The sequence below is a fragment of the Lutjanus erythropterus genome, chromosome 12 (genome assembly GCF_056507025.1).
Source record: "Lutjanus erythropterus isolate fLutEry1 chromosome 12, fLutEry1.hap2, whole genome shotgun sequence".
Taxonomy (NCBI): domain Eukaryota; kingdom Metazoa; phylum Chordata; class Actinopteri; order Lutjaniformes; family Lutjanidae; genus Lutjanus; species Lutjanus erythropterus.
The window spans coordinates 14,701,434-14,725,694 of record NC_139328.1 but is presented as its reverse complement, the minus strand read 5'-3'; the positions used below and the strand labels follow the sequence as shown (position 1 = coordinate 14,725,694).

The 24,261-nt window shown below is 37.9% G+C and overlaps 1 protein-coding gene across 1 annotated transcript; it reads left to right on the top strand.

Annotated features, from left to right (window-relative positions):
- Positions 1-277: 277 nt before the first annotated feature.
- pcmtd1 (protein-L-isoaspartate (D-aspartate) O-methyltransferase domain containing 1) lies at positions 278-24,261 on the top strand. The gene is made up of 6 exons (XM_084732387.1): positions 278-507; positions 11,092-11,559; positions 12,107-12,209; positions 15,326-15,497; positions 20,948-21,071; positions 21,436-24,261. Exons 2-6 carry the CDS (start codon positions 11,253-11,255, stop codon positions 21,807-21,809), a joined length of 1,080 nt encoding a protein of 359 aa, XP_084588513.1. The 5' UTR covers positions 278-507; positions 11,092-11,252; the 3' UTR covers positions 21,810-24,261.

Here is a 24,261-nt window from a genome sequence, read left to right as displayed (position 1 = left end):
CAATATAATGACTTAATATGCCAGATAATCACTTTGTATCTTAAAATAATGACTTGGTATCCTAAGTAATGAGTTAGTATCTCAAAATAATGATAAAGTATACAGTATGAGGAAGTATTTGGAGGAAAGTTTCCTACATTCAGCTGAGGTTTCATAATAGATAGATAGATAGATAGATAGATAGATAGATAGATAGATAGATAGATAGATAGATAGATAGATGTGTGAGCAACAGTGCTTCCCTCTATCGACACAACATTTATAAACCACGTGACCTGTGTTTACATCCTCTTCTCAGCTGTTTCTTTCTTCTTCACTTCGACACGGCGGCTCGGCCGTCACTTCTTTACCTTGACACCAAACAAACCAGTCAGTCATCTCATCTAACTAGCTGCTGTTTATCCTGTACAGGAGGCTGTTGACGGCTGAAAGTCACTGTCACTGACCGACGCAGTACTGCACATCCAAATACAAGGAGTGAGTTAATGCGACACAGACACTGGCATTGTGAGTATTTTTTAGTTTCTCTAACGTCTGCCTGTGAGTTACCCTGTTTGCACTGATGTAAGTTTGTGTAAGTGATGATTTTGTTAGCTTTGTTTAATATGACATGCTGTGCTAGCTGTGTTGTGTTTGCTGGCTGCAGGATAAAGCGGAGAGCTTACCTAACCTGCTTTGTCTCTGTTTTGATGATGGCGCACTCAGGCCCACAAAAGCTAACGTTAGCTCGGTTTAGATAACGATATCGGACAATAAATGTTAACTTGCGCACTTAACAGTAAATTGAAACCCACAATTTCACCTGTCGGTGTTAGAAATGTTGGCGAAATAGCCACATTTTTTGCGCATCTCGTCTTTCATGGCGGTGTGTTTTGAGGACTTTTCTGTCACTAACGGTTGCTTCACGAGGCGGAAGAAGAGGCTTCGAGAAATGAGTTATGTTTGTGTTATTTTGCTGGTGTTTTTCCGCAGCAGCTATTGAACACCTCGAGGCTGATATTTCAGCGTCTTCTTATCAAACCGGTCGAGCTAGTCGCTGCTAAAGATTGAGGTTAATCGCACTGCAGAGAGCTGCTGGCCAGCAACTGCGTGTTGGTCGACAAGTGGGAACAAAAGCTGGATGAAAGCACTCAAACACACACTCACACACACTCTCACACACACGGGCTGTGTTAGTGTTTGTCAGCCGCTCGTGTGGTTAATGGACGCTTGACTCGCCGTGTTATTTCTCACAGATGTGTACAGGCAGCAGGATTAAGGGAACAGACGTGATTAATAACGGTTGACAACATTTCATGAAAACGGTGCTGTTGTTGTTGTGCTCCATCGTCACACGCAGTGCGAACAAAGTGTCGAGGCCGCTGATTGGCCGACAGGCTGCCGTCTGTGTGGCAACTGCACCACGTGACCAGGCAGGACGCCGATTGGCCTCATCAGGTGCCAGTTAAGGGGATTTTAGGAACATCTGTGTGAACACCTCTGCATGTACACTAAAAAATAGAAACACCTGTATGGTGTGAAGCAACACCCCTGCTATATATAGTATAACCTTTATTTTAGGTTACTGGAAGTAGTACTCAGATATTTTAGTTTATGTTTTTTTAAGTAGCAATACTACAGTGTATAAATAAAAGTCCTGCATTAAATAAATCACTCATCCCCACCTTAATTATTTATCCTTTATTAATTCCACAACAGGGAAGCTTGCACTCTTGTAGCAGCAGCAAAGGGGCAGGATCAAATAGGCTGAGCTTGCCATGTCAGAAGGATTAAATGTATAGAATAACTTGGAGTAACATCAGATTTTAATTCTGATAATTTGTTGTTAATATTGTTACACTCTGAGGCTGATATGAAGCATGATGTACTGACTCTTTACAAGATGTACAAATCATTATGCACAGGTGACAGGTGTGTTACAGTCATTTTAAACTTCTTTTGAGCAGGTAAGGTTTTCATTAAACTGTAGGAGCTTACTAACACATTTTTAGATGTTCTTTATCAATAAAAAGCAAAAAGACTCTATTTTGTCTGGTTTGCTTTTTGCTCTTTATTGTCAACTCTTTTCAGGCGTGCAAAAGTTTTGCTCTTAGATAGTTTTTACTACAGATTTCTCCCACTACGGCGGCTGCACTCTGATGATCTGATTTGAAACAGGCCAAATGACATCAAAAATCTGTTATTTATGATAGCCTAATCGGTGCAATAGAAAAGTGGAAACACATCAATAATACTCTGACATATTTTGCAAAAAATAATAAGACTTAGAAGATTTAGAAGCTCAACTCTTAACATAACTCAGACCCAAACAGCAACAGCAAAATGACACAAAATTACAGAGAAAACACTAAAGTACAGTACTTGTGTACTACTTTCCATCAATGCTTAGTTGTTTCTGAAACTCTGAGACACCTTAGAAAATAATACAAAAACTACCATGCAATTGAATAACCTCTTTTAAGAAAAGAAGGAAACTAGCAGTGCACCTAGTAATTATTATTATCTTTTTAACTGCTTATTATTTGTTTGATTATTTTCTCATTTGGTCTTCAAACTGTATGAAAATAGTGGAAATCTCAATGAAATATTATCAAATTGCTTAGTTTTGTCCTATTAGCAGTTCAAAAACCCATAGATATTTAGTGAACTGTCGCACAAGACAAAGAAAAGCAGCTGATCCTCACACAATCGAAAAGCTAAATCCATTATTTCTGAACCATCTACAATACATGACAGTGAATCCTAATGACTAAGGCTGCAGCTAACAATTATCAAATAATCTTCTGGTCATTTTCCACAGTAATAGTTTTGTCTATAAAGTGTCAGAAATCAGTAAAAGAAAAAAAAAATACCCATTATTCCTTGAGTCCAGATATCTTGTTACCACCATCCTAAGACCCAATTAGTATTATAAATGACAAAGAGAAGCAGCAAATACTCACATTTCAGAAGCTGGAACCACTGAGTCTATGCTTAAAAAAGACTTCAGCTCAGGTTGAATGCACACTTCTGTCCCACAGTGACAGCAATTAACAACACTTAAAGTGTAGGGCCTTCCTGGCAGCCCTGTGGTACTATATTTCTCATTACACATCAGAAAGATGATGTTAAATGAGATGGATAAAATGTTTGCTATATTAAAGATGTGTTCAGACTGAAAGTTGAGTGAACTTTGGACGCAGTGCAATTGCATACAAAGTTAATAGCAAGTCGCTTCATTTAGGTGCCACAAATTGAAGGAAAGACACGTCTGCTTGACTTGCAAATGTTATCATTTGAGCCAAAAATTCACATAACTGTATCAGCTCTCTTCATGAGTACAAAGAAACAACAGGAGCAAAAATCAGAGGGTCCACAGGAGAATAAGAGAAACAACTGGAGTTCTAATAAGTTCTGAAAGTCTGTGTTGTTTCACACAAATGCATATTCACATGCAGTCAGTTCCTGTTGTTAACCTCGACTGTCGCATCCCTCGGCTGTTTGTGGACAATTATCACAGTTCAGTGGTCAAACTTGCATAAATAAAGAAATGCAAATGCACTTTTCATTCAGTCTGAATACACCGTAAGATCGCCACCATTAGCCTGGGGATGGAGGAAAAGCTATATCGTTACCTAAAGTGCTGGGCATGAAAATATTCAGTCTTTCTTGTATTCTAGTCTGAGGGCAGTACTAAAGTCAAGTTCACCATGGTTAGTCTTGATATGATATTACCACTATCACTACCTAAAACTGTAGAACTGGAAAGGAACACATACCGCTGTAATGGCTTTGTCTCACAGGATTGGATAGACACTTGAATTGTATCAAGTATTCTCAAAGTCCACCCTTATGTTGTTATCTGAAAGCTTTTATTATGAAGCAGCAAAATCAGGAAATGTAGGGTTTTCATCAGCAATAGAACATGAAACAGTAAAACAAAGCAGATACTTGAAAATATAAATAAAAATCAGTTAGAGGGTACAAAAGTACAGAGAGCTGAACACACAGACTTTTAAAAATGCTGTTCTCTCTGCTCTCCTGCATGCATGAGTTTCCAGTTCACATCAGAAAAAAACTCAAACCTTGTCTGCTGGTAATGAGAAATGGGTAAATTGCCTATTTCAAGCGGGTTTAGCCGTGTTAAAAAAAAACTGCTTATACACACTATTGTTGGTGTAAAAATTGCATTAGTATTTTAGAAAGTGCGTAGCTACATCAAATAAAAAATACACCCCTAAACTTTTAAAGAACCAGTGTACCAATGTGTAAAAGTTTGCCCTCAGATTGATACTAGAGGAGCAGACAGAAGGTCATCAAAACCCCCAAAGACCATAGTTTTATTAAGCAAATATCATCATATTTCACTTTTCAGATTTTGAGGATTATTATGTAAAATTGGACATTTCATTATAACAGCGGTGCTAGGAAAAAGGTCAGTGGGGGACCAAAATCATTATGATTTATCTTCTGTGTGCCATGGATATCCACAGCAGATTTATGGGAAGTGGGTCATTAATTTATGAGGCATCTTCTGATGAAACAAAGTATTTGGGGAAAGTGAGAAGTTTGACCTGCTGGTGGCACTAGATGAGGACTCAGGCAATCATCAAATTCATTTTTGGCCCAACAGACAGACCATCCAGCCTACCCTGATATCCCCAGAGCCATGTCATTAGCACAAAGTAGGGCCGAACAATTAATTGAAATATTATCAAAATTGCAGTATGACAAAGTGGAATATTCAAACCGCAGGGACTGCAGGTCTTTGATAAAGGTAAAATGTGTCATAGTGTAACATTATAAATGAACCGTTGTGGTGGTACAGAGATGCCCGGGCCTATAAATCAAATTCTCCAGATGTAAGGAAACATGCTTGTTTGGTACAGACCCTCAAAAAAATCACATCATCATCAATTTTACCCTTTTTCAGTGAATAAGAAATGCAAAAACCATTCCCACTAAAGTAATGACTCATATTGCACTCACTATATCTGTCAAAATAATTGCAATATGTTATTTTATTTTTTTTGCATATCATCCAGCTGTAGCCCAAAGGTAATATTTATTACAGGAATGCTGTATTGAATTATACTGCAGCATATTTCTGCAGTGCCAGAAAAGGAAAACATATCAGTATCACGTCATAATGTGAAAAGTTTTGTTCATTTTACAACATGAAACTTATCTTGTTATAAACAATTTTATCTTGATATAATGCAAAATGTTTCAGTTTGAAAATGTGATAATTTGTATTATTATAATGTGATAAGTCCCATTTTCCTAATGTCATGTTATAACAATGTAAAAGTTTCACTTTAGAACAAGATAAATTGTATGATGTTACACCAATGATTGTTTCTTGTTACAATGTGAAAATATCTTGCCATAACAATGAAATTTTTCAAGTTATAACTAGAGAGCTGCAGCAATTAATCAGTTTTTAATCAATCATTAAATTAATATGCAACTATTTTGATACTTGATTAATCAATGAGTATTTTTTTTTAAGAAAAAAAGTCTAAATTCTCTGATTTCAGCTTCTTAAATGTGAATATTTGTTGGTTTCTTCACTCCTCCATGACAGTAAACTGAATAACTTTAGAGTTGTGAGTCATCTTAGGGTTTGGGAAACACTGATTGACACTTTTCATTTTCTGACCCACTGTCACTAATCTTTGCATCACAATATCATGATACAGTGTTTTTAAGAATCAGTACCTTATCACAAAACATAATATAACAATGCTCAAGTGTCTTGATATTTTCTTCCACTCCTACAGTGTACAGGTGTTTTCTATTTTTTATCTCCCTCAGTGTGGAGAGAAACACAGCACAGTTCCCCTTGCTTGTGTCTTTGCACAGACGAATACTCTGGTGTATATGAATCCAGTAATATATTCCTTTCAGGTACCTCTGTAGCAAAACACATGAGCACTTCTACGAATTCAGCATTTGTTAAGCATATTTGCAAACATGTTGCATTAATGATACATTCGACATCACAGAGAAAATTGTCGTTGAATTAATTTCCCGCACAGCCAGCTCTCATTAATTACACCTTCTCAAGTCTTTTGTCTGGTATCTTATGCTTCAATGTGAATCTCGACATACTCACATTTTTGCTGCAATGAATACAAGACAAAACATTCACACACAGGTCCCCAGAAATGTAAATTCACAAGTTGTTATGAAAGAATATGGAAAGTATTAGTTAAAACTGTATTTTTCATGGCTGTTGTAGTCATTACAAATGACTAATGCTGTAATCTGTCATCACACATCACAAATTAATTCTGTGCACTCTTGATAGCAAATGTGACACTTGTGGCTGTAGATTTATTGTGAGATTTATTGCTGCATGTGATTATTTTCCAATAATACAAATTATATTGCTCTGCTGTTTTGCCACCGAGGTATGGACGTAATTTTCTGTGCTGACAGAGCTGCAAATTAGCTGATAAAAACTCTGAATTTACACTATAAATTCTGGTAACCATGCGGATTATCAGTTTACCTCACACTGTCTGAACACACATGTTGGTGTGCTGCCTCAACAGGCCCTTGGTATTTAGTTACAGCACCAGACTTGAGCTTGCGTTGCCAGAGGATCTGTTACATGTTTCGTCATCCTGCGTAGTTCAGAGAGTTGTCCCTAGCCGGGTCATGGCAGCCAGTCATGACCTGAGATGGCGCTGATGCACTTTCCATACACGCCAGGGGCCCACCCAGGACGACAGGGGTCAAACCAGGACTCCCTGCGTGTGTTCACCAGTGGGTTTCTGTTAACAAAGAGGCACTTCTTTCTGTGCTTTTTGATTTGTCTTAAAGGAGTGGGTGACTAATGACCCCGGTTTCCAGACTTATCACTGGCACGACTGTACAGCAGTACCCAAAAGCAATTTGCTTGTAGAATACCTCGCCTGACCCATTTTCCTAGATTTGCTTTCAATTGCGAGCAACTCAAAGCACTATGCATTACAGAGAGGATAGGAAAACTGGGATAAAAAAATCCACTGCTGAACAATCAGTGATGGTGAGTGATTCAATGATTCGTTTTGCCTGTGAGAAAGGGCCAATGGAAAATTACCTTACCAGGCTTCTCACTACAAAGTCACCTCTGAATTTAATCTGTATTAGCTGAGTCAGATGTGGAGATGCTGAGGAGGCAGAGAGGGAATTCAAGACTGTCTTCCTTTGCTGCTTCTCCAGCTATACCTATTCAGTCTGTGCCAGAGTGGGGTATTTTAGTTATCAAACCATCTATAAAATGTTTAAAGACCACCGTGTGTTAGGAATTTCCTCTTCAGTGCTGCAAAGTGGTACTTTAAAGCTTTGTATTACATAGTAAAGCCAGTAGCACAGTGCTTACGATGTAGGTAACTTTAAGATCAGCAGAGATCAGCATGTGTTTTAATTGACCCCCTTCCACAAACCCTGCCCTGTAGCAGTGGTTCTCATTTTGGCTTAAAATGAAAGGAAGTGTCTGCTTGGGGCCCCACATGACACCTTAGGTCCTCAGTGCGGTGAGAGTAGTTTAACAAAAGAGTGATTTTTATGTGCTGTCAGACTTTTTCTTTCTAAAGATTAGAGTTGCTGCAGCAATTAGTTGATTAATTATTTAGTTGATAAATCGGAAGAAAATAAATCTGGAACTATTCTGAGGCAAAAACTCTACGTTCTCAAACGTGAGATTTTGCTGCTTACTTGGTCTTCATGGTCTAATAAATAGAATACTTTTGGGTTTTGGACTGTTTGTCGGAAAAACAAGATGTCTGATTACATCACCTTGTCTGCAATACTGTGATGGACATCACTATTTTCAAGATTTAAATTTTCCAACCAAAAAAAATCCCACGGCCTCCCTTCAGGCTTCCCTTCAAAGTCTCCTGCAAAACACATGAACGCCTGACTACTGCTGGATGATGAGTTGCTAACTGTATCCGACTACCTCATGTCTCATTCACATGAAAGAAAACACCCTGCCTGCCACCATGCAGTGGCGCAGATATGTGTGTAGACAGGCAGGTAGGACATCCAATCATTTCATTCCAGTCAAATGTCATATATTTCTGGGTTTATTACAGTCCCTGGGACAGCCACAGATACCAGTTTTTCTTCATTTTTTTGTCAGAGCATTTGATTTATTGATTGTCATCAGCATTTAAAGGGAATTTCACCAGATATAACAAAAATGCTTCTAAAATACATTTCCTACCCTAGCTTTAATTGAGAAAACCCAGAGGAAAATTGTCTCTCACAATCGGCTGTTCTTTGTCTTATGAGAAATAAATGAGATTCTTATTTTGAAGTCTCATCTGTTTCTCTTAAACCCCCCTAAAGAGAAAAAATGAACAAAAGAAAAGAAAAGCAGATCATTTGCTGAACTCATAGGTATGGAGCAACAAGATTTTAGTTTGACCACTGAGACAAATTTAATATCTCATTTTGGATATTGAAGTTTTGTTTTAGATCTCACTGTAATCTGAGCTGACTGTTTAAGACAAATTTAAGATCAGTGCAGTGAGAGAAGAAAGATAATATTTTAAGATCTTCAGTTAGACACAAATTAGTCTCTGAGATGCGATAAAAGCTATTTCTCCATAGCCAAATTTAAGAGGTTTGACAAAATTGTTCAAGTCTCATATTCGTCTTAAATTTAGCTCATTTATGTCTAAGAGGCACAGACTAGACAAAGACAAGATCTTATTTTGAACTTTTCCTTTCCTGTGGAAATAATCATTTGTTGCAGCTGCAGATTCTTAGCAGCCTGAAGTGGGGAAAGAATCAAGATAGAGAAAAATCTGAAAAAGATAAACAATTATATGGCCCAGAAATATTTATTTTTCTCTCTGTTACCTCTCAGATTTGTCTTGGGACCATTGGGGGTTGGGAACCACTGCCGTGCAGGGTTTCTGTAGATTGTAAGCTGTCTGAGGTGAGGTGTCACCTTAAATTATGTGTATGTCAATTATAAATCCACAGCGTGGCCCCTGCAGGTAGTTGGATTTTTATAGTCATTGATGTTAGCTAGGGTTGGATGACATTATGATAGTGTGAGATGGCATTTTTCTACCTTCAGGGATTTTACAAAAACACTTCTGGTAACCAATTCCTTATTAAATCAATAAGCGGGATAAATCCATGGTAATATTAGATTTTTATAATTTTTGCAGCAGAGTAATGATTTACCTTTTCTGATTAGCATAAAACATTCTTGTGTGGTTATTACTGTTTCTTCATTATCATCAATGGTCACAATAATATGACAGTAAATATCAATATTGTAATATAAAATTTCATGTACCATTAAAGATGGTTTTATTGTCCACCATTAATGTCAGCTATCTCTTACATAACACCTGCCTTCTAGACATGACAGGCTCCACAGATGTAAGTACTGTGACTCCTGGTAAAACACTGTCAGACTTAGATGCCTTACACCAGGTTTTGGTTGTAACAGTATCTGAAAGAGTAAGTGAATTTAATTCATTTATCTGCCAAATATTTCCTCATTTGATTGTTTTATCTTTAAGATGTAAGAAAATAGTTTAAAAACTGTCCATTTCACGTTGACAAGTCTAAAACATAAAGATATTCAGTTTACTATCAGAAAACCAACACACGTCATAAGAATGCTTTTCTGTCCATCTGTCTTAACTTTACACTTAAATTAGTTGCATAACGCATATGCAGGACATTACACTCTACATGTAGAACATTTATGTGGGTTAGAAATATTGTAACACATTCAGAAAACACTTCATACTTCATTTTGTACAACCACTTTAAAATGAGGAATAGAGCTTTCTCACAACAGATATTTTAAGTGTTGGCAGGAAAATCACCGGTGTAATAAATGACATTCCTGATGGCTCTGTTCCATTAAACATCCCAGTAAGCCATGCTCGTGAGCTGGTGTGTATTATACCAGGGCCCTTCAACCTAAATTGAATAGAGGTTATTAATTACACCTGTGCTCTTCCTGCATCGACCTGTCAAAATGTCTGATGTGCAAAAAGGTCTGCATACATTGAATAACCATTAAACAGCTCAATATAAGGGAAGTGTGTGTTTGGGGGTTAATCTGTGTAGTGGCATTCAAAACGGTTATCTTAAAGCTGCCTGAATGAAGCCATACATCATATTATCAAATTAAAATGCCTTAATTCTGTATTATTAGATTGTTTTCAAAGCATGACATTTTGTGATTATATTGTTAGCAATAAATATTAAAATAAATACTGCTATAATATTTCGTTAGACGTTGCAAAACATGAATTGTTGACGTTTTCACCCTGAAGGGAATTAATTTAGAAAATCAGTGCTGTAGCCTAATGCTCTCATTCATTCTTCAGTCTGTTTTTCTCATAGTTGTTAATTTTTCATCAAAAGGCAATCCCAGCTGTGGGAGAATATTTATAAATCTTTACTTTTATCAGCATTTTAAAGGGACAGTTAGGAGTTTTGAAGTGGGGTTGTATGAGGTAACAGCAGTCAGTGCGTGAGCCACCGTAGATGGCAGTCGACACACCCCATGTTTGGTGAAGCAGCAGGAGTACGGCTGTAGGAAGCTAAGCAATGAACTGCTGTGGACAGGGTCAGCAGCACCACAAAAAAAACAATCTTAGTTTAAGTGTATGTTATATTTACTCCTTCACCTTGCCATCAGACAACCTTTTCCTACTGAAAACTGCTATTATATGAGCCACGTCTCACTCTCCAAAGCCACCAGACTCCAGTACTGCCTTGATCTGTTAGTTTTGTGTTATAGTGTGACTTTGGTGTTTTAAAAGGATAGTTAGGATTCATTATATAATGGTGGTGTTCTGTCTGAAAAGGCTGCCTGATGGCAAAGTAAAGCAGCTAAAATATCTTTATTTCAGGTGGTGGTTTATGTTCCATTTGCAAATTCTTCTTTAAAAAGATAAAAAACAAAAGCCAGTAAGTCGCTGAAGTGTGATAAACTGACTATTGATAAGTACCTCATGCAACCCCATTTAAAATAATCCAAACTGTCTCTTTAAGTCTGCAGTCTACTTGTAGATGTGACCAGATGCTGTATTCCCTCACAGGCATATTGCCATAACGTGTTTATATAATCTCTCTCAGGTCACTTGCTGCCTGGACATGACCGTTGTCTGAACTGACGTTGAGGAGTCACAGCGGCAGCATCCTTCAGCAGGCCGATCATCTCCATGCCACTCTGAGGAGGAATCACTCATCTTGAGTACCTGAGAGTTCGGCCCCTGTGTTTCTCTTCTGTTTTCGCCATGGGGGGAGCCGTGAGCGCTGGGGAGGACAATGACGACCTCATTGATAATCTGAAAGAGGCCCAGTATATTCGCACAGAAAAAGTTGAACAGGCTTTTCGGGCCATAGACCGCGGGGACTACTATCTGGACGGCTACCGGGACAGTGCCTACAAAGACTTGGCGTGGAAGCATGGCAACATACACCTCTCTGCTCCGTGTATATACTCTGAGGTGATGGAGGCCCTCAAACTACAGCCAGGACTGTCTTTCCTCAATCTGGGCAGTGGGACCGGCTACCTGAGCACAATGGTTGGCCTTATCATAGGTAAGCATAGTGTACCCTTTTTTTTTCGCAGCTGAGTCTGTTTCATGTGTGGGAAGTGCTCAGATGTTCTGTAAAATCTAGGTAAACAAATTCACTATGAAAGTACAGAGTGTGCCTACAAATCAGCAGCAGTGATAATAGGGCTGCAGTGATGCCAAGAGGCTGCCTACAAATGTCTTCTTTTGTCTGGACAACAGTCCAAATCCCAAGAATATTCTGTTTATATTTACATAAAACAAAGAAAAGGTAGATAAGAACCAATTTTTGTGTTATTATTTTTTCCTTCTTTATCCTTTCTTTATAATAGTAAGATATATAATAATAGTAGATAATCTTCCAAAAAATCAAAATAAAAAACAAAACAAAGGCAGCAGATCATTTGGCATTTTTGCTTGAAAAATTACTTAAATAATTATTGAATTATCAGAATAGGTACAGAGTATTTTTTGTCAATTGTTAAAACAGTCAACTGTTTGAGCTCTTTGTGATACCATAAAAAGCAGCGCCTTATGCAATGAAAATGTTCCTGTTGTGTCTTTTTTCCAAGGGCCCTTTGGTGTGAACCATGGAGTTGAGCTCCATAAGGACGTGGTTGAATATTCCAGAGAGAAACTGGATGATTTCATAAAGAATAGTGACAGCTTTGATAAGTAAGTACATGCTTTAAATGAATAATTAATTTTGGCAAATACGCTGATTCGTTTTCTTGATGAGAGTTGGATGAGAAGATTAATACTGCTTTCAAATCTGTCTATTAAAGCAGCTACAAGGAACTTGAATATTTTGTTGATTTTTGAGGTTGTCCCTGTGGACAAAAGCGGTAGTGTTTCCGCCGTCATATCCGCAGAAAAAACATCTCCTTCTGCTTCTTTTAAACGGGCTAACGTAACTTTGCTGGGAGATTAAAAAGAATTGGAATTAGAACATAGAGCAGAGCAAAGCTTCTGTTTCCTTATGTACGTCATATAGATGTAACAATATTTAATTAAGACTTTCGTAAGTTAAACTCCTTGTAGTATGTTTATATAGCTAGTTAGCTTAGCATAGAGACTGGAAACAGGGAAGCAGATAGCTTGGCTCTCTAACAAAGGTAACAAAATCTGCCTAAAGCTAGCTTGTATTATATGTTTATTTGTTAATCCTTTAAAAGTGTTTTTTAATAAACCTTTTAAACAAGATACCACATGATACCACATGATACAAGATACCACATGGCGCCTCAGTGGTTGGCATTGTCGAATCCCAGGTTCAAATCCTGAGTAATGCCTATCTGTGTGGTTGTGCTTCATGTGCTTGTGTGGGTTTCCTCTGGGTGTTCTGGTTTCCTCCACCATCAAAAACATGTATAGGTCAATTTCTAGTCAGTGACCCTGACCAAGGTGCTGGCTTGGATCAACAGCAGCAGCTGCTCATTGCTCCTAATAATTAGGATGGGTTAAATACAAAGGCTGAATCTCACTGTACACCGTACGCCCTGTATAAATGTATGACAGACAATAGAGTTGACCTTGACGTTTACCTTTAACTTTCCATGTTAATTAGTGAGCTTTAGAGGTGTGCTACTAGGCAGATTTTGTTACTTTCGGACGGAACCAGGTTAGCTTTTCCCCCCTGCTTCCAGTCTTTATGCTATGCTTAGCTAAGCAGCTGTTGGCTGCAGTCTTAGGCTACACTAATACATATTTATTTTAAAATGGCATTTAACACAAAAACAACCTCCATCATGCCATAATAAAACACCTGAAAACATACAGTATATCACATGACTTTTCATGTACACTGTGCATGAGTGTGCTGGTGTAAACAGGAAACAGACTGTCAACTTTGCACTTGGTTACCTAGTTGCAGAAAACTATGAACAAAGAACAGCAATGGAGAAAAGTGACTGAAGTGACACATAGACGACAAGGTCAGCAATATCCGTTATTTATTTTCCATTTATTTCCATTTTCGAACACTGGTCTTCGAGGCTGATGTTGTTTGTTTTCTTCTGGAAAAGAGTCACATAACAGGGGGGTAATGAATCAGAGAGGGACACGTCATGGCTGGTAAGACCCAATCAGGAAGTGAACATGGGTGTCCATCATCGTGTTCAAAAGCCTCTGTTAACGCCTGTCAGCAACTTTTCCAAAGGTCTCTGTTTCAGGGGTTTGGAAATGCCCGATTAGTGTGGATTAGGTGTAAAATCAGCATTTTAAAACTAAAAAATTGAGCTCCATAAGGACGTGGTTGAATATTCCAGAGAGAAACTGGATGATTTCATAAAGAATAGTGACAGCTTTGATAAGTAAGTACATGCTTTAAATGAATAATTAATTTTGGCAAATACGCAGAGGGTTTCCTCTGGGTGTTCTGGTTTCCTCCACCATCAAAAACATGTATAGGTCAATTTCTAGTCAGTGACCCTGACCAAGGTGCTGGCTTGGATCAACAGCAGCAGCTGCTCATTGCTCCTAATAATTAGGATGGGTTAAATACAAAGGCTGAATCTCACTGTACACCGTACGCCCTGTATAAATGTATGACAGACAATAGAGTTGACCTTGACGTTTACCTTTAACTTTCCATGTTAATTAGTGAGCTTTAGAGGTGTGCTACTAGGCAGATTTTGTTACTTTCGGACGGAACCAGGTTAGCTTTTCCCCCCTGCTTCCAGTCTTTATGCTATGCTTAGCTAAGCAGCTGTTGGCTGCAGTCTTAGGCTACACTAATACATATTTATTTTAAAATGGCATTTAACACAAAAACAACCTCCATCATGCCATAATAAAACACCTGAAAACATACAGTATATCACATGACTTTTCATGTACACTGTGCATGAGTGTGCTGGTGTAAACAGGAAACAGACTGTCAACTTTGCACTTGGTTACCTAGTTGCAGAAAACTATGAACAAAGAACAGCAATGGAGAAAAGTGACTGAAGTGACACATAGACGACAAGGTCAGCAATATCCGTTATTTATTTTCCATTTATTTCCATTTTCGAACACTGGTCTTCGAGGCTGATGTTGTTTGTTTTCTTCTGGAAAAGAGTCACATAACAGGGGGGTAATGAATCAGAGAGGGACACGTCATGGCTGGTAAGACCCAATCAGGAAGTGAACATGGGTGTCCATCATCGTGTTCAAAAGCCTCTGTTAACGCCTGTCAGCAACTTTTCCAAAGGTCTCTGTTTCAGGGGTTTGGAAATGCCTGATTAGTGTGGATTAGGTGTAAAATCAGCATTTTAAAACTAAAATATATTAGTGTGGATGTAGCCTCATATTCAACTTATAGATAAGATAGTCCTTTATTAGTCTCACAGTAGGGAAGTTGTTTGCAGTTATTACAGTGGCAAAGTGGATAGCAAAATAGAAGCATCAGTAAAATGCAATAAATAATATATAAGTAAAAAAGCAAGATATAAACAAGAGCAAATAAAATACACTAAGAATAAAATAAACATGAAAAAGATATGAAAGTGATGTCAATCTTCTCATCTCAAGTTTTTTTCCCAAAATGTTTAACTATTCCTTTGACAAAACCTTTATGTATTCAAACCGCAGATGCTAGTGACAGTTTTACCTGCAGGTTTTCTCTTTTGGAGCTAAAGACTTTGTCTTGCAAATTAAATACATATAAATCTCTCTAATTCTACACATTTAATTTGCATAATTCTGTCACAGCTCACAAATGTGATAATGAGCCTGAAAGAAAAAATAAAAAATGTGTTTTCCATCCCTGTTAAATGTATTTCATCCACTATCCGTTATTTTTTTCACAGGTTTGAGTTCTGTGAACCCGTCTTTGTGGTGGGGAATTGCCTTGAAATCTCAACAGACAGTCACCAATATGATCGCATTTATTGTGGTGCTGGAGTGCAGAAGGACCATGAAAATTACATGAAAGTCCTGCTCAAAATTGGAGGCATTCTAGTGATGCCCATAGAGGATCAGGTAAGTCCTACAAGCCGTCAGAATGATACAGAATCAACACATCATGATTGCTATTCAAAATGCTAACACATGAGGGAAAACAAGGTAAAATAGCTTTGACCTACAAGACTGGTTATGCAACTCTCACATGCATTATTGAGCCACAACTGCCCCTGGATTTGAGCAGCCGTGCAAGGAGCACACAACACAGGGCTGTGTAAATAAATGTTTAATTTAAAATGGGGGATGTGTGAGTGTGGACAGACTGTAGGGCATGTAAGAGGGCATTAGGAATATTTTGGGAAGTTGGTGGAGTAAACGGTTGGCAGGAGCCTTTTCCAGTAAGGAGGGTAAAGATCGTGACAGATTCATGGTCAAGGAGTTAAAGGCATTTAAAAGAAAGAGGAGCTGAAGTGAAGCAGCGGTTGACTAAAATTAAATGTTGTGACCCAAGATTTAGACGTTTTTATACTGTCAGTTGTATGGCCTGAGTGTGCTCTGAAGTGAGTTCAGTGAGTGCAATATATCAATCAATCAGATGACATGCTGTCTTTTTAAAGAAGGTAGAAAGCATTAGTAAGAACAGCCTACACGCTTATGAATCACGGTGGAGAAAATAATTAAGCATAATTTTGATCAGAGATCTTTGTAAGATCTAAACAGCATGAGAGCCACATCCACTCAGGCCATGTCCACGCTAATGAAAATAATTTTCTCTTCTATCTTGTCTTTGTTGTGGCCTTTCATCAGCTCAAAACCAGCACTCTCCAAAATAAAAGCGTTCTAAAGAGTAAACATATAACATTGATGTGTCTTCAAAGACATGGCAGGGTACTAATGTTAAGAAAAAAACAGGGAAGCGCCATATATATTGGTTTGAAAATGTATCAGTCCAGTAACTTATTGGGAAATTTGAGTCTCATTCCCAGGTTGGCGATTGGCGAATGTTTCCCGTCACGGCCTATAGCGTGAATACAGAACCAAGAGGAGGAGCAGAAATCTAGTTCTCCCTCATATTGTTATTGTTGATTTTTTTTCCACAATGACTAGTGCTGTGTTGGTGTGGATTTTGTCTGATCACGGTGACAAAGCACCATATTCCTAAAGCAGCGGCCTTATGTTTGCTTACCGTAAGAGCCGTGTAGCTCCTTCAAGAAATAGGGCGGTGTGTAATGTGTGTACGGTGTGTAAGTGAGTGAAATGTGCAGCAGACTGTGAGCGACAGTGATGCCCATAGCAACGCAGTAAGTCAGGTCAAGCTGGCATTAAATATGGAGCACAGGTACTGTGTCAGTTAATGCACGCAGCAGCTTCCCAAGACCAAGAAAAGTTTTGTGTGTTATTTGCCAACTGCTGGAAAAGTGACGGGGTTAGCCCCAAGGTAAGCTGAGCAGGAACACAGGAACTAACATTAAGCTAATGCTAATTCTAGCGTTGTACCTTTACCAGCGTCGTATCCTTGTCAGACACTTTGTAATCCAGCCTTGAACTACAGCGCCTTTTTTGGAGACGTGGTTAAACAAATCAGTAATGATAATTCCAACATCTAATGTCCCCTGTAGTTATTTATAAGCCCATGACACAAGAAACAAACTACCCCAACTTTAATTAGCCCACCATCTACACACTCTGATACAGTAGGCTGCGGTACACATCTTTAAACTTGGGTTGTGTTTTAGGGGAACACAGCACATCATGTCTGTTTTGACTGTGTCAAAACATTTAATTTGGATTCTTAAACAAAATGCTCTATAAAGGTATATTAGTATATAATTTAATATACTTTACTAGCCAAAATAACACTTGAAGATGAACATTTGAAGAGTCAGAGCTGTTCTTTGTTTTCGTTGTAATACTGATGTCAGGTAGATTTGGTTCGGTCAGAGCTGTGGAGTATGAAATTATTCATCTTTGCATAAAACACAGGTCAAATTAATTTCTTTTTACCATGCAAAAATGTAAAATTATTAGTTATCTTATCTGTATCAGCCACGAGAAGTACCAGTATCTGATGAAAAAATCCTTATCATGCATTCCTATAAGCAACATTAATAAGTTTTGTCATCTATAACTCCATGTTTTATTTGTGATATAACCTATAGATATAGATGAGATCATTAATATTCTCTATCTTTATGTTTGTGCTGATAGATGTCCTCAGAAACATGAAATATAAAAGGATGTCTGTGCATCCGCTAAGAAATTACTGTTAGCCTTGGTCTGTGTGCTGCATTTATGACCATGAATCAAAATCGTATGTTAAACATGCTCAGGATAAACAGAAAAAAGTAAACTTTTACCTGCATTGTGGCTATATGGAAAGAAAAATGAATAATCACATAGAGCCTTGCGTTTTGTCAGGGAGTATAAGCAAATTGAATTAAGTGCATTAAAGATGGCGGTGAATGAATGAACTTTTCATTTGGTTTCAAAGCGTCTGCAGTATCTGTTCATATTAAAGGACCAGTTGTGTGCCACTTGAATGCTCCGGGAGCCATTTACACCTCCCCCTACCAACATATACGCTCACTTTATCACCACGCGTGCCTCGTTTAATTGTGTTTTGATAACTGTCACACTGTGTGGACTGGTAATTACTTGTTATGGCCTGAACCACCAGATATCTGTCATCCACTGAAGGCTAACTTCTCACACCAGCAGACATGCTGATGATAAGTCTGGTGTGGGTGGGTGATAGGACGATGAACTATATTCTATAAATAACACAATTTGTCAACCAAATTAATTAGTTTTGATAACTGAATCGTCGCTTAAGACATTCTTAAAGCAAAAATGATAAAACGTGTAATGACACTTGCTTCTCAGATGTCATAAGTTTCTGCTTTTCCTTTCCTTTACACTCTTATTCACACAAAAGAAGACATTTGAGAATGTCACCTTTGGGGAAAACATGCATTTTTTTTAAACATTTTTTAAAATATTTGAAAGATTATAAAATCAATCATCATTTGCAACAGTTTTCCTACCGTCAGGAATGTTCTATACTGTTTATAACATGGGAGTTATCTAATGAATGAATCTGCTGTGGGCAGTTTTGCAAATCATGAGCAGGACTGATTGACGGCACCATCAGAATATTACAACAGACTTAAAAACTTAAAATCTGAAAGTCTCATTCACTTCAAATTTTGGGCTTTTTTAGAACTGCCTGTCATTGTTTCTGAGGCTTGTGTGTGATTGTGACTGTGAGTTCGGTAGCAACGGATTACATTTAATCAGGATTACATAATCTAATTACAAAATATAAATTGCTATAATCAGTCCAGATTACATTTGAATACATGTGTGTTTTTAATTATGGTTAGATTGTCAAGTATTATTTGATTACTTTTTTTGATTATGTATTTAAAATATGGCAATTTTCAAATGCTGGAAGTTTTATCATGACAACCAAATCTCTTTTCAAGTGATGAAAGCACATTTGACCACGGTGCGTCTTAGAGAAGTGTTCCCCTTTGTGGCAGACCGAAAGAAAAACCCTTTGCATAAATACGATTTATTTACCTTGAAAATGTTTTGAGATGTTTGAAGAGAAAAAAGAATATTTGTGTAACTCAGAATCTTCTGTCTTCAACCTTAAATTAAAAGTATTCAGATTAGATTAGAGTTTTATAATCCACTGCATTACAAAATTTGTCATATAATTTGTATTCAGCAGCTGACTAAATTTCAAAGTAATCTGACGCAACCCTGGTGTTTTATTCTCTTATCTTGATTCTTTTTCTCCACTGAACTCTTCTGCAAACGAGATCTTGATCTCAATTAGACGACCCTATTAATTAAAGGTTCTAAGACCCAATAATTATTAAACTGTAAGATTTTATCTATATCACCCACTCTTAGTGTCGGTCTAGTGTCCATTCATTTGTAATCTGTTCACATACAAGGTCAGTGTGGAAATGGAGTTAATGTTTCATGAACCTGCTTTAATATAAGAGCATATATGCAATGCAAATGTAAGGAGGGCCTGTTTCTTCTCCGGGGGTTTACATTTCTCTGGGTGCACAGTGTTTGCACATCTGCCAACCATAATGAACACCTGGAATTTGGAGTAAGATCGTTAGATGTGTTATTTGAAGGACCAGTGTGTAGGATTTAGTGGCATCTAGCCGTGAGTGTGCAGATTGCAAACACCATGTGTTAGCTGTATCTGTAGCCAGTGTTTGGTTTGTCCATTCTGGGACCCTGCAGAAACATGGCAGCCTCCATGGAAAAGGACCCAGGCCCTTTGTAGATATAAACGGCTACAACAACACTATGATTCTTATTTTCAGGTGAATATCATATTCAATTTCTGCCATATTCTGCCGATAAATCCCTCTAAAGCTTACACACTGGTCCTTAAATTAAAGATGTGTTCGGATTTTATCTATCTCGCCTGCTGCTCGCGTCTAGTCTATTCATTTGTACACCATCTTTAAGCCTATAGGCGGTACTCACTGCAAAGCACGTGTGGAAATGAGTTAATGTTTCATGAACCTTTGTGATATAACAGCATATGTATGTATGTAGAGGAGGGCTTATTTCTTCTCCGGGGGCATGGTTTACATTTCTGCACAGTGTATGCACATCTGCCAACCATAATGAACACCTGGAATGTGTGAGTTTTATTAAATAAGCAAATACTGCGTAAATATTCAGAGATAATCGCAACAGTATTCTTCCTGAAGAGCTGAGGTTCTTCCTTGAACCACTTGCCTCTTAAGGAAAAAATCCTTAAGAACTCTTTCATCAAGGTTTCTTTGTACCGTAATATAAAAGGGTTCTCTGTAGAACCCTCTAGGTGGGTTTTAGATAAAAACCCTTGGAATAGAAAAAGGTTCTTGTTAGAGCCACCTTGGTGAGCTCTAGATAAAATCTTTGGAATTTAAAAAGGATCTTGTTTGAACCCCTTCAGTGTTGTTCTAGATAAAAACCCTGAAAATATATAAAGGTGCTCCAGAGAACCTCACGGGTGGGTTCTTGTTAGCACATGTACAAGGTGGAAAAGTTCTGGATGGAGCCCCCCTGAGAATGTTCTGGGTGGAACCATTACACTATAGAAGGGTTCTCTAGAGAAACACTTATAGAGGGTTGTGGGTGAAACCTCTCACAGATGGTTCTTCAGGTAGAACTCTCTTGAAGGGTTCCAAGTGGAATATATAAAAGGTTTTACTAGTTACCAAAAAGGCTTCTCCCATGGGGATAAGCCAAAGAACCCTTTATGGTTCTAGTTAGAGCCTTTATTTCTAAGAGTGTACCTGTAGAGAATCAGAGAAGAATCATCAAAAATACCAATAAGCCAAAAAAAAAAATAGATACAGGTTCACAAACATAAAGAAATAAAAATATCTTGAAGAAACTGTGCTGGTTCTCTGTGCTGCCCTCAGTTTTTGCTCCCTATAGCTCCACAGTGTTTCATATTTTATAAGTGTTCAAGTGTTGAGTTCAGGTTTTGTCTCTTTATGCAGCTGACCCAGATAACCAGGACTGGCCAGTGCACATGGGAGAGCAAAAACATCTTGGCTGTGTCCTTTGCCCCTTTGGTCCAGCAGAGCAGAGCTGATGGAGAGAAGCCTGACACTGTCCATCTGCGTAAGTTCTCCAGCCTCAGTCCTAGACAAAACAAAACAAAGAAAAAACTCAGGGTCTTTGCGTTTTATTGTGCCTAACTGGTCCTGATGTGTAAAGCAGGCAGTATTTTTAAGTCAGACAGTTCATTCAAAGTGATGTGATGAGACGTTTCCTGCAGCAATATTTGCTTTGACACATGAAGCTCGCCGTGCAGCTGCTCCATAGAGCCGCTTATTTCCTTTCCTTGAAATCATGAGACAGAGTTTTCTCTTTGCTTGTTTGTGCTGACCTAGTTGAAGGACTGGTGCTGTTGTATGGATTTTTCTTATGTTTTTTTTTTTGCTGCAATGCCCTCAAGGACTGTGTCATCTCCCTTTGTCCTCAGCCCCGGTGAGTGTCCGCAGCCTTCAGGATCTGTCTCGGATCTACATCCGCCGCACCCTCAGAAACCTGGCCAACGAGGAGAGTCAGGGGAAGGGGATGGTGCAGAGAGTCCCCCAGAAGCGCAAACGCAGGCGCTGCCGACGGCGACGCATCAACACCTACGTTTTTGTAGGCAACCAGCTGATCCCCCAAATGGTGGAGAGCGAGGAGGAGGAGCACCCTGAGGAAGAACACAAGGAGGTGGAGGAGGAGGAGGAAAGAGACATTGGCGACATTGAAATCCTCAAGCAAGTGAACGTGTTGAGAGACCAAATAATGGCTTTACCGCTGCCTGAGTCACTGAAAGCATATTTGCTGTATTACAGAGAGAAATGACTGATTCACTCGATATCCACTCTTAACGGGTGCGGCGCCTGCTGAAATGCTTTTCTTCACCCTTTTTCAGTACAAATGTAGCATTATTTCCATTAAATCTTGATGGCAAAACTGTAACACAAAGAGACGTCATAGATAATATTGGATAATAATGTTATGATTGTCATGAGTTATTAGTTTTTTGTTGACATTTTCTTTTGATTTGTATATCAAAAAAAAATGTAAAAAGTAAACAAAATGGACATAGTTTCAGGAACCCGTTTTGAGATTCAGATTTTATCACAATGTCAGGATTTCTGCAGAGGTGTGCAGATTAAAAATTGTATAAAAAAACAAAGTTCTTACTATATTTGTTAAAATATGATCATGCTAAGATGAAGACTTTTATTGCAGCTTTTTTAGAAGCTTTAACTTACAATCAGTGTCTGGGTGATTTAACGATGCTGAAAGGAGCAAAAGAAACTGAGAGGCAAATGAGGCCACATCCTCCCATTTTCAGTTCGAGAAGAAGACATTCTTGCATAATCATGGACAGGACACTTTTGTCATTACTCTTCTTGATATTTCATTTTTGGTGTTTTGTACCTTCCTATTACAAGAGACGAGAGACTAGATTGGGTCATAATTTTTTCTACAGGGCACCTTTTAATGTAACTTTTTCTACAGGGTGCTGCTTACATACTTGTGTTTTCTCACTTTGCATTTGAGTAGCTGACATCCTACTTGATATGATAAGGTGTTGTAGGCCCTCTCCTCTCCATGGTTTTCTGTCCGTTGTTGATGCAAATAGTATATAAGATAATGAATCATATCAGAGGTTTAAAATAACGATAAAGCTGATGACTGGTGTTCAGTGGTGAGTTTCAGCTTTTTTTTTTTTTTTTTTTTAAAGAGGGAACTGGTAAAGGGGAGATGTTAAGTCATTAATGAGTACATGCATGAATATACTGTATATGTGTTGGGTGTTCCTGACTTTGCTTCACATCTTATGATTGATCACTGGAGGTGATGTCCCACGTGATCAAGTCCGGAAATGTTTTCACAAAAGTAAAGAAAAAAAAGAATATTAATCAATTAGATGGCCTTGAGACAAATTCTGTATAGTACTGCGCTTTTTTTTTTTTTTTTTTTTTTTATCAACGACAATGCAAAATCAGAATCGCTGAGGATCTTGAAGCCTTTCGTATCCTGGACTGTAGACGTGTCCAGCAAAGCACCTTATTCTCTCAGTCCTCAAGTGAAAAACAAAAACACAAAAAAAAATAGGTGCCATTTTTTTGGCTTAATTTGTATTGTGGACTTGACTTATTGTAATGTAAAATCCTGTTGAATCAAAGTACAATTTGCTTGCAGAACTTCCCTGATAGTGATGGCTTTTAAGTGCCAACGTCTCCCATCACATTAGGACTTCTGTGAGTTTGCTGGCACAGTAAATTTACCCCCCCCCCAAAAAAAACAAAAAACACGTGGTATATTTCTACAAAGAAAAAGAAAAAAAACATTCCACAGTGAAAAACAAGAAAACAGCACATCACTGATAGATGTCACACTTTTTTCTTCTTCATGCTTTTTACAGTCACAGACTTGGAAATTTTCTTTCATCTTACTTTTGAATGCATAATTTAGTATTCCAAAAGCTGGGTTGAATGTTGTTGATATTAATTCTATTCAATATAAAAGTGATATATATGTATTGCTATTATCATATGATTCTGCATACAAGTTTAATTTGCATTTGGTTTGTTGTAGCGCCCTCTTGCTGTACTGTATTTTGACACTGGGAACTCTGTAGATCAAAACTCCACTGCTGTCTGTTAAATAGATAAGATATATTAGTGCTATAGGTCTTCATTTTTGTTCTGGTGTAATGAAAAATATTTTGTTTGAAAACGAGGGTGATTATTCTATTAGTAGTTTTGTGTGTGAAGAGGTAACATTTATTTTCCGTAAGGTTTTTTTTTTCTACATTCATCCGAAAGCTTTGCAAGTAAGCAATAATGGAATAATTTCTCAGCTCATAATTACCAATAACACCATAGTCCCATTTGATTTGCCTATTATCCATTAAAATTCACATGACCAATTATAGGCATGCCACAGTTATATACCATTATCTAAAAATGTAATTGCTAATTAGAGAGCACATTAAGTATTGAAAGCAGGGGACCTACAACCTCGACTCTCAGGTCACGCCTTGCACCAAAGTAAATGGGACTGCTGTCATTACATTTAATGTGGATGGACGAGAGTCGACTACAAAAATGGCACCCGGAAAAGACCAAGTCATAACCAATTCTGTATTTTTATAGTAATTTAATTTGTCAAGAGACAGAACAGTTTTGTTGCTGTTTATCAGGCCCGGGTTGATTTCTCATTTAGTGTGTGTGGTTCATTTTGAAAATGTGTTGTTTCTCCGTAAATGTTTGGCACAAAAATAAAGGTCACAATCACA

Coding starts and splice junctions, on each gene's coding strand:
- pcmtd1 (XM_084732387.1), top strand. CDS start 11,253: ATGGGGGGAGCCGTGAGCGCTGGGGAGGACAATGACGACCTCATTGAT. Junction 12,210..15,325: donor AATAGTGACAGCTTTGATAA/GTAAGTACATGC, acceptor TTTTTTTCACAG/GTTTGAGTTCTGTGAACCCG. Junction 15,498..20,947: donor TGATGCCCATAGAGGATCAG/GTAAGTCCTACA, acceptor CTCTTTATGCAG/CTGACCCAGATAACCAGGAC.